This window comes from Gymnogyps californianus, chromosome 6 (genome assembly GCF_018139145.2).
Source record: "Gymnogyps californianus isolate 813 chromosome 6, ASM1813914v2, whole genome shotgun sequence".
Classification (NCBI taxonomy): domain Eukaryota; kingdom Metazoa; phylum Chordata; class Aves; order Accipitriformes; family Cathartidae; genus Gymnogyps; species Gymnogyps californianus.
The window spans coordinates 3,964,792-3,975,959 of NC_059476.1; the positions used below are offsets into that span (position 1 = coordinate 3,964,792).

At 38.4% G+C, this 11,168-nt stretch overlaps 1 protein-coding gene across 3 annotated transcripts in view; it reads right to left on the reverse strand.

The window, feature by feature from the left end:
* Positions 1-26: 26 nt before the first annotated feature.
* EDRF1 (erythroid differentiation regulatory factor 1) overlaps positions 27-11,168 on the reverse strand; it is a 28,406-nt gene continuing 17,264 nt past the window's right edge. For all 3 annotated transcript variants that reach the window (XM_050899451.1, XM_050899452.1, XM_050899450.1), the window contains 10 exons: positions 10,352-10,540; positions 9,094-9,294; positions 8,487-8,705; positions 7,008-7,231; positions 6,458-6,616; positions 6,022-6,171; positions 5,193-5,346; positions 4,801-4,916; positions 3,870-4,033; positions 27-873 (listed from right to left, as the gene is read on the reverse strand). In XM_050899451.1, the coding sequence (XP_050755408.1) occupies positions 702-873; positions 3,870-4,033; positions 4,801-4,916; positions 5,193-5,346; positions 6,022-6,171; positions 6,458-6,616; positions 7,008-7,231; positions 8,487-8,705; positions 9,094-9,294; positions 10,352-10,540 (1,748 nt within the window). In that variant the 3' untranslated portion in view covers positions 27-701. The remainder of the gene's footprint in view (positions 874-3,869; positions 4,034-4,800; positions 4,917-5,192; positions 5,347-6,021; positions 6,172-6,457; positions 6,617-7,007; positions 7,232-8,486; positions 8,706-9,093; positions 9,295-10,351; positions 10,541-11,168) is intronic.

Here is an 11,168-nt window from a genome sequence, read left to right on the forward strand (position 1 = left end):
CAACAAAACCAAGACAGACCAATTCATGAGTTTATAGTTAATAAATAAATTTTTATTTAAAAATATGCTCTCATTTATTCACAGTTTCAAGTCTGAAAAAGATAATACTATTCTTGACCAATTCAAACACAGCTAAAACCATTCACTGTCTGGGGTAAATGAAGTCCCAGTGATGGCTAATATTTGCAAGAGTCTTGCATCAAAGCTAGAAAGGCACACATTTTTGTGCAGGATAGGAACTGTAATAAAAGTAGTGCGTCCACATAGTCAACAGAAATTTCCTTGTACTACTTCGGTTCACATTACCGGTTAAAGTGTTCCAATGAAGCCTTGCTTACAAAGTGTATTTCATTAAATATCAAACCAGAGCAACTGTGAGATTACATTTTTATGCAAAACATTTATATCACTGCAAAGCCCATTACCTGTAAGAGAAAAATCGTGACTTTCTCCAACGTGAAAAATTGTTACGTTTCTATCCAGAACCCCAAACTGGCATTTCAAACAAAGAAACGCTAGTAACCGAACCGCTACAGAGTTCTCGCAGGATAAAAAGGAATTCCTGTCCTTTCCCAGATGTACAGCGTACCAATGTAGGCGATATTAATTGCCTTCAGTAAATACACGTATCACATGGGAAAAAATTACCACTGATCCCACGCACAGCAAGGCACTGTTTCTGCTGGCTTGCAGCATTTCAGTCACTGAATTCCTCCGTTACCAGCTTCACTGGTTTGAGTCAGCTGTTCCAGTAAATTTAAGATTACCTCTATTCGTTCTAGCAGAGTCATACTTTTGTTAGCAGTTGCTCGCAACAGCAGGGAGTAAACTTGCTTGTTTGTTTTAAGAACAACTTCTTCTTCATTAATGCCCCTAAAAAGAAAACAGATAATAGAAACTATTGAGCACAATATTTTATTCTGCAAATTATTAAAACAATTATTAAGTAACAACACTGATGAGTATCTCTGTGAAATCACATGGCCGGCGTTTTGATTTGAGTCTCTTATTTCCCTAGTTCCTATTTCCTACCATTTCACAGCACTGCAGTCAGAGCCTCTGTTTATACTGCAGGAGGGATAAGGTGTTCCAATTTTTATGCAGCTCCAGCCCGGCCATTTTATTAACTCATAATCCCAAGTCACATCGTAAACCCTCTGAATCCCGGTCTCCGTGCCAAAACTCTGTACTTTTGTCTAAGTTAGCGTCTAATCTGATCATGCCAAATGCACACAGACACCTGAACGCTGAGGAGACGCCGTCTGTTTGCTCCCCTGCCCTCAGCTCTCCCCTCTAAGCCCCTACGGACACCATTTTCCCGTTCACGTCTGAAGCCCATGGTCTGCCCTCATTCTCTCAAGTTCCATACATCCAAGCTATTTCCCGACGACAGAGACTGTTCCATGCTCAATACCTCTGCACAACAGAGCTTTTCCTCTTCTGCCAGCCTGCAGTCTAAGCTCCCACCAATTTTCTCCACTTGACAAACACCATTGTAAATCACTTATCACACCCGGGCTGGTCTTCTGCTTCAGCGCTGTCACCCCACCTCTTTGCCACCCTGCTCTGCTACATTTAATGTCCAAGACTAATAAATAAGTGACCCAAACGAGAAAAAAGAAAGATAAAAATGCTGCTAGTGATATTATAAATAAATTAAGCGTGTTCGTGTGCAAGCAGCAGTCAGTTTAATTGCAAATGTGTCGGGAACTACCAAGAAATGGTGAAGCAAATTAAATTCCTAACACATGGCAGCAATCAGACAGGTTTGTTTATTAAACAGAACAAGTAGTCAATAAAAAGCCACTGAAATGCAAAGTATTTCCAGGATAAGTTACAACAATTCCCAGAACGAAACACTACTTTCAATTACTTCTTTCCTCCATTTTACATAGCCAAGTTCAGTTACGCTTATCCATTTAACTTTTAGAGGGTAAAACTCTGATTTCATCCAGTTTTACTGCTAGTCTGCAAGTTTCGCTATCAAACATTAATTTTACCACATGTTCTCCTGTTCCCTGCCAAAGTGCATCTGAGACCCTGAAATAGCATTTGTGAGCTCCAATTTCCTCCCTTTTCAGCCTATTATTAAAACAGAAGGCAGACGTTACCTTCTTCTACAAAGCAGAACTGAGGAAACGTACGCTAGATGTATGCAAGGTACTAGAAAGGCTAAGCGAAAGGTAGTTTTAAGCTTAGCCTCAATCCACCGTTGTTTAAAAAAGTTCAACATCTTACAGCAACACTCCCATTTCACAGTATTCCAATTAAAACTGTAACACGTTCCCTATGTGGAATCTTCAGTACAAAACCCCACTCGAGAGAGACAACGATGAGAAAGTAAACGGGGAGAAAAACCCACAAAACAAAACACCAAGAGTTTTTTGTTTTACAACGCTTACCCATATTATGAGATAACAGAACTAAAACAATTTACTCTGTTACTTGAGACATCTGCGTGGTTACATACAAATTATACTTTAATCCTCTGCATTTCACATATTCAGATTGCCACCTTGTGGAAGCTCTTTTTTAAAAAGTGAAAGCACTGCACAATGCACCTAAAGCACTGCTAAGAAAGCACACGGCTTTCTTCTTGTCTCATGTTTTTCTATTTACCAGTCTCCTACTATCAGCAGACAAGTTACTGTGCAGAATGAATTCATTTCACAGTTTACTGTTAGCAAAACAGCACTTCCATCAGCAGTGTTTCAATCTGAAAAACTATTAACACGACTTCCAACAATAAAAGAATTCTCTAGAACTACCTATAGAACTAATGCCACATTTTCATAAATTAATTTTATATAACATTAGAAACAGCAATAGTATGCTGCTGTAGCTTCTGCAATCAAACACATTTGCTGCTGAGGGAATAAAAGGTATCTTCTGCATCCCAAAAGCAACACCACACACATTCAAATCTAACCAACAGAAGCAATAGTGGTGTAAGGAATTACACTGCCACACCTAATCCCAACAACACTTCAAGGTCAACACAAGAAGGAGAAGCCACATTTGTTCTGAATCCCAGCAACAAGACAGAAGATTATTTTTTCACTGCACTCCATTAGGCATTAGAAAATTCTTTAACGCCAGTATCTTCCCCATACCCATCCCTCTCCATTTACAGCATTACTGATGTGCCTACATTTATTCTGAAGTATTTTGCTTGCTAAACTATGCTGTCGCTGATATATTTTATCATCAAGATATATCAAAAGACCAGCAGTACACAGTAGTTTCTCCCCCACTAACTTTCAAGTGCTGTCACAGATGAAGACCAATGTCAGTTAAGATGAAGGACACCATATATATGTACCTCATTACCTGAGCAAACAGCTGGATTAAAAAAAAAAGACAATGAGAAGTACGCCAGCAAAATTATGGCAGTACATGTTAAACTGCTTTGTGTGTGAATTTATACCTATGAAGGACATAGGATTTATATCCTCTAAAGGATAAGTTAGATATCACAGAGCATGATAAAGCATCAGTGATTCATAACCGTACCGTGCATTTCGGACGATGATTACAAACTGTTATTTTCCTATCTGAATACAACCATTCCAGTCTGACTTTTTTGTCCTCTCTCAGTCCTGGACTGCTATCAGGAAAGAGGAGAGAAAAAAGCTGCCTAGACACACTCAGTAAAGATGTTTCTTGGCCGTTCCCCCAATTACACACAAAACCGCAGAAAACGTGCAAAATTTAGACGATGAAGGCGTATCTTGGCCCTTCTCCACACAGAAGAGCCACCTCCATAAAAGAATAAATATCACACTTTCTTGCATGCTTAAGCGTACACACTTTGTATGCACTTATGGATGAGAATCACATCTACATATGCGTATCAAGGTTCAACTTACCCAATTTTTTTTTTGGTTGAAGTTAACAATTTAATGGATTGGAGGAGAAGGAATGACATTCTGGACTCAAAAATACTAAGCAGTTTCAACACTTCTTCTCTGTTAAGGCCAGTAGAGGAATCATTAGGTGACATATTCTCAGCAGTACTTTTATCCTGGCTTATCTACAAGAAGAGAAAACCAAAAACCATTTCACTCAACTCCACCATTAAAACGCACTTCAATTAAGTCAGACAACCACACCTGCAGGTTAGCTTACTCTTTACAGGAGCGGCACCAGCATCACAACTGCTATGACACCCCGTTTACGAGGCTTCAGTAGTTAGCTCATATCCACGCTGTACACAAGTTACGCCGACTGCCTGTGTTGTACATATGTATTGGAGTATTTAGTTATAACAATATCAGGAAAACGTGGACTTGACTACTCAATCTGTTGCTCAATTGCCAGCCAGGGATGAACACTCGTCAGCATATATTGCAAGTAATTAATTATTTAGGCATCAAGAACCTATTAACACTAGCTACAGATAAGCTTCTACATTTTAATATTTCAATATTAAATATACTAGAGAGAAATCCCATTTATACTGTACATACATTCTTAAGTTCTTTAAGACGACTTTTAAGGGATAATACAGAGTTGCACAGAACCCCATTCACTCAGACAGACAGTCAGTATACATCCATACAAAAACATGTTTCAATCCATCTCCGGATGAAAGGTTTGTTCTACAGTAATTTTTTTTAATCCACTTCCACTTAAAGGCTACAAGAGAACTGCAATAGGTTCAAACCCTGTCCACACTGTTTAAGCACCTAGCTCTACTGAAAAGTAACCAAGCACACTCTTAATTGCCAAATGACTAGTTTTATGTGAACCCAAGAGAGACAAGGGAGCAGATAATCAGACCGCTTGACTTTGGCTTACCTGTTCACTTTCTGCCACAAGCTCCTTTCTGATGAGCTGGAACGCACTCTTGGTTTTCACCATTATATCTAGGGCCCCAAACAAAGTCTTTAATTTCCCAGCACTGCTGTTCTGACCTTAAAAAAAAAAAAAAGTAAGTAAAAATGAAGGACGCAAATGGCTTATGTTCTGGATTGCACTTTTTCTTCCATCCAAAGATTTCAAGACAAGAAAAGCATGTACTGCCCTCATCAACTGAAAACCAGTAAGATAAAAATGTCTCTTCTCTCAAAGAAAATTCTATTCCGAGAAGCAGATTACTCCTGCTCTCATATACAAAGTTACCTAAAAATGAAATTAAATAGGTAATGGTAGTTTGGAAAGCTGTTGTGGTAAGACAGAGCTAGACTTACTTGCCATCTGGAATTCTGCAAATGCCACTCTTTCCAGCTGCACACGAAGGAACTCGCAGGGTGCATCCTTCAAGAGTTGGAAGAGTCGTACTGCTTTACTATAATGAAGATCAGCAAGAACTCGGTGTTGTTTCCTCAAATGTTCATCACCAACCTGCGCTCAAAGTAGGGTACATAGTAAATCCCAGACAATTTGTATGTTCATAAAGTAACCATTAGAAAAAAAAACTGCATATGTTGGTACACGAGCTACCAACAATCATTCCCCAGCTCATTTCATAATGGTTCATCTAAATGTCTGCGCATTTCTAGAATATATCACCAGCCTGCCATCTTTGAAGCTATTGTAATTTCATAGCTAATGCTAACAAATTCACACCAAGTAGAATTAAGTTAACCATAAGGAATAATATTTTCGACAAAAAAAAAAAAACAAAAAAAAACCAATCAGAAAACGACATGGAAGTCTACATTAAGGCTTTAGTAAATCATATGCTAATGTTCTAGCAGAAGGCTGTCTGCTTAAGTATCAGAAGAGTGGCTTGGACGCAAAACCAAACCAAAGAAAATATTTACCATCAATGTCTTCTGTTATAAGAGCATGGAACTACTTAGAATAGACAGACCCATTATAAAGGACAGACTGCTCTTAAAAGTAACATTATATTTCACAATGATTTGCAAATAAACCACCTCACATTTCTTTGGTTAAATCATTTAAATAAATATATCCCAACTCCAGGTAGAAGGATAAATATCAATCTCCACACACATTGGACTTGTTAAGTATGGAACCTATACAGAAAAACAGAACAGTTCCTACTAATACCTGGTTTCTCAGGCAACTGTGGTACATTGAAGCAAGCCTGTGGTGGATGGTTGCAGCCCGGTATTGGCAGAGAGGCTGTCGTGCAGACACTGTATCAACATCACAATATTTCAAGGACTTCATCATGGCTTCACTAACTTCCTTCTCTATCTACAAGATACAACAAAGATGTAGTGTGATTACTTTGAAACTAGAACACCACTATGTACAAGTGTACGGGTTAAATCTCTGTTTGTGGCACTATCTTTTCATTAAGCAAAACCTTAAAAATGCAAGCGACTAAACATTTTATGGTTTGCAAGAACTACTTCACAAAAGTTCTTCAGTCTAATAAAGGTTTACAAGTTATTCCAATATCAATTTTGCTCACTGCTTAGTTTTTCAGGAAGATAATAGCTTATTGTACCAGATGTTGTCACAAATGCTCTTTTGTTACCTGTTCCTGAGCCTTTCGAGACAGTGGAGCATAATCCTGCTGTAGAGTTGCCATAGTGAAATATGTAGTAGACAGCTCCCAGTTGACAGAATCCCAAACAGCTGGATGCACATCTCTCTTACCTAGTGATCTTAATGCCTTCAGATAGTAGTCAATAGCCTACAGATTATAAAATAATACACGTACATAGTTACTGCTTTACTCATTCTCAAGGAAGCATTCAGAAATAATCTGTCTGAGCCTTCTTCAATATTTTCCGTACACCCATTTTGGTCATAACTTTAATCCTGACCATGAATTTCTGTCTCCTTTGTGTGTGGTATTGCAGTCTGTTAAACATCAGGATCTGAACGTCTCAGCACTTCATATATCAGAGCAACGGAATCAAACCTCAACAACAATACTGAAGCCTATACAGTGAGGATTAGGATAATGTGAAAGCAGGAGAGGTATCCCAAGTTACTACATCAAGACTTACAGATATTTACAAGTATTCTACAGTAAAAGGCATATGAGGGTATGGGTCATTCTAAAAATAGTATGATGTTACCTTATTATAGTAAAGGGCCTCTTCTGGGGAAAACTCCCTTTTGAAGTCACCTTCAGTTGCACAGTGCGCTTGAGCACAAATTCGCATCAGTCGTCCCGTGTTGCACAGCAGAAGAGCAGCATTGGTTGCATCGTCAATTGACTCAAAATTCTGAATTCCTTCTTCAAAGCAAGAGAAGCTTTTCTTCCAGAGTTGCTGCTCTGTTGTCGATACATTTTTACTCACTAGGGTTAAGACACAAGGCTTACCATCTCATTCAAATTCTTGAAAGATACTGAACAAACATTTCCATTATGTTCTCAACCTTTTAGAATTTAAGGGCAGTAAATGATTCTGAAGAGCCATTTCATGGAAAATACTCTTAAGAAAGCCTTAAACGTATGAAAAATCTTAATACCTAAAGTGCACTATTACACACACTATACTTTCAAAAGAATTGTGATAACAAGACACACAAAAAACAGGGGAAATTAACAGGATAAAACACAGATTGTTTTTTTTTCCCTCACAGTAATATTCAGGGTATTGCAGTTACTTCTATAAACTTACAGTATGAAACAACTAAAAAGTTACTTTTACAGACAAGTGAAATTCAGTATTTGAGCTTTGACTTCAGCTAAACAGCAGTTCTGCAAAAACACAGAGATTATGAAAAATCACAAAATTAAAAGTCCAACCCAAAATCCTTCAAATATTAATTGGACAAAGGTCACAGAAAACAGCCGGTATTTGGGAGACTGGAGCTGTTCACAATGAACCACCAGCATCTAATTTGTTCTAGTTTATATAACTCTCACTTGTAGACAAGACATAATTGGTTTTGCTTTCAAAAAACAAAAACCCACCAAACACCTTACCCTACAATGAAGCTTAGGCAACCTCCGTTTCATCAAAAAAACCCAAAACAAAACAAAAAAACCCAAAAACCACCACCAAAAAAACCCCCAAACACACCAAACAACCCCCTCCCCAAAACCCCAACAACAACAACAAAAAAACAAACCAAAAAAACCAAAAGCAAAGCCTCCAAGGATTTACTTACCAAAAATTTCATAGACTGACTTCACTGAAACTATTCTTATGTTTAAATTAAGCTTACGCTTGTTCATGCTGGGCTAAACAAAACACACCAAGAATGCAACATGCCCTCCCTTTTATAACAGAGTTGGTTTAAAGTTTCCATCGTGTTTTTTGAGGGCATTCCACACACTTTAAAATAATTTCTCCAAAGCTATAAATTCCATTATTCAGTTTAGGCTCAATTAAGTACAATGTACAAGCCACAGTAATCTATTGTAGACAAATATTTACAATGGACATTAAAGTTATATAACATCAATTACAGAAAAGTATTTACTACCAAGTTCTTTAAATGTCATCTTTATAATCAGAAATGCTCAAGATTTCTTGCACTATCAGTGAACACGATCACTGTTGTAGCTCCGTGAAACAGTAAGAAGTGGAAAAAAGAATACTTGCCCACTCTCTCAGTCTGCACTGCAGCAGCCTGGTTCATGTAAAACACTCCAATCTCGTTCCTGATATTACCCATCCTCTTTAGTACCTGTATATGCTGCTCTGGATTTTGGTTTTTTAAATTACTGAAAAGTAAAATTTCATAAGCTGCTTCATAACATTTACAGCTGATGGAAAGCTGGCATTCCAAGTCTGTAGACAAGTCCGTAGCCCAGGCAAACACTAGAAAACAAAATGCAAAGCCTGCCTGTCAAACAGTATTTCCAAACAAACTTAAATCTATGATAGTCTAGAGGAAAATGCCCAAAAAGATGACCAAGTATAAGACCCATGTCAGAACAATCCCACAATTTCTACAGATAAGTAAAATTTACCCATTACTTAAACAATTACTGTCTTTAGTTATTTTACAGCTTCAGGCATGTCATACAATATCTTGACAACCTCCTTACATACAACAGGCACGATAAGCTTTCTCTGAAGAAAACAGAACTGAAGCGTAATAAACCCTCCTCCAAAATGATACTAGTGCATGGTTTTGAGGAAGCACAATGAAATTACGTCTGTCATATAACTGAATTATGGCAGTTCTCTTGTATCAGTATCATACCTTGGCACCTGGATTCTCTATGAAGACTGTGTAATATTTCCTGATCTTCTTTTGTCTGGTAATTATATTCTTCAAGATATGCTGCTCTGTTGTTTGCATTTTGAGCAAGCATTAGTTGGATATCTCCACAAAGGGTTAAACACTGACAAAGAAATACTAATACTTCAGGAAGCATGTTGGCGCAGAGACAACAGTAGGTATCTATTAGAAAAAAAATCCCATGGATGAGGGAGGGGGAAAGAAAAGAATTAAACGTCAAAAAGTTTGACACTGACAATATAATTGGTTTTTATGTTACCTGTCGCACTTATTCTCTGTAGGCAGACAACACATGTTCTTCTAAGAACTAACCTATTTTAAAGTCAGCAGTGCTACGCAGCCGACAGTTTCAAAAGAGCAACTATGTTGTCCAAGATGGGCAGTGAATCTGGTAATTACCAATGCTAATCTCAGATTTGACTAAAGGAAAAGGGACCTTCTACAGATTAACTCAAATGACATAACAGCCTGAAGAATTAAACTCCACAAGGTACAATTTAAACTCAATTCTCAAGTCTTTAAAAGACTGAAAGCTGACGAATGCTTCGAGCTATTGAAAAGCATATGGATGCTTTGCGTTAAGATCAAGTGTTCTTGCTTTATAAGCCTCCTCCCACCCCAAGCCCTACAAATATGGAAGCAAAACAGCAGAATTACAGTACTAAGCTAACGGCATTTTCTGATTAGTTATTCTCATTATGGTAGTAATATTCTAAACAGCCTGATTTTACTTCCTTCCTTTTCCTCGGTAATACTTTAAGATGTAGTTCATTTTAGAGGAGTATCCAACTGAGCTGATGAACAAGTTTGGTATTTCTGAGAGTCAGGAATATATTTAAATGACACGGGAACCACCAGGCATTTCCAGGGAAAAGACATCTGCTTGCAGCAATAGCACTTAGACCACAGAATACTATCTTGGTCTTGGCACCAGGACCAACTCTCCCAACTTCAAGTGCTCTGAAGCTCCAAATCTGCACTCTAAGTTTCCCAATCTGTCAAAATGGGAGCACCCTTCTACCAAACAGAGACAGGAGTTATTCTTACTACACACTTCCCTCCTGAATAATGAGCTAGACACTTAGTTTAACTAAACACACGGTTGTCAGACTTGTCACTGCATGCCACTAGGACAAATCACGCACAAGAGAAGTATTTGATATCGTGAAAGGTATATACAGGCAACGGTACAGATGACAAATACATTCTAGCAACTTACCATGGCACTGTAAAGCCAGCTTGATGTATCGTAGTGCTCTCCCATATTTCTGTAGAATCATAGCAGCATCAGATAGGACATAATAAGCCTTTGATGATTTCAGAATGAGCTGGAGCTTCATTTTATATTGCCACGATCCAGGAATCATTCCTGACTGACTGGAATGCTTACCCTTCTGAAATGAGCCCACTGTAACACGAACAGAACCTCATCAGTAAATCTCATCTCCATAACATATGCCAGAGGTTGGACACAACTTCATCAGCATACAGACAGAATGTAAATTGCCTTATTACAGCTCTGCACAAGTAGAGTTATGCCAACTTGTCTGCCACTACATTTTTCATCTGCAAAATGGACCCAATACTTGGAACTTTTCCATCTATTGCACCTGACAGCGGGATGCTCGCATACAGTGAGCACAGTGACAATGCAGCTAACCTCTCATACTTTAAACAGCTTTTGAAATACGGGGGCAGTGGCCGAGACTATTCTGTTAGGTAGCAGTAGAAAAGAACAAGAAAGCCACAGGCATAATTTGTCATGTTCTCCACCAAATCCTTACAATATATGCTCTGCTTCTGTATGAACAGTCTCAAAGCGAGAAAGCCTCCATTTGTGGGTTTAGCCTCCAGCACAGAAGGAACTGGATAACCTGGTCCTTCCCGCAAGGAAAACCAGTGTCTCTCTCACACTCGTTTCAAGACATCCTCAGCGTAAGATTATGAAGGTTCCTTTTTCGATGCTGCACTGGTTATGGAACCAGAAAGAACAGGCCACTGACTTTAGGCATACCAAAGGACAGAATTTTGTCCTG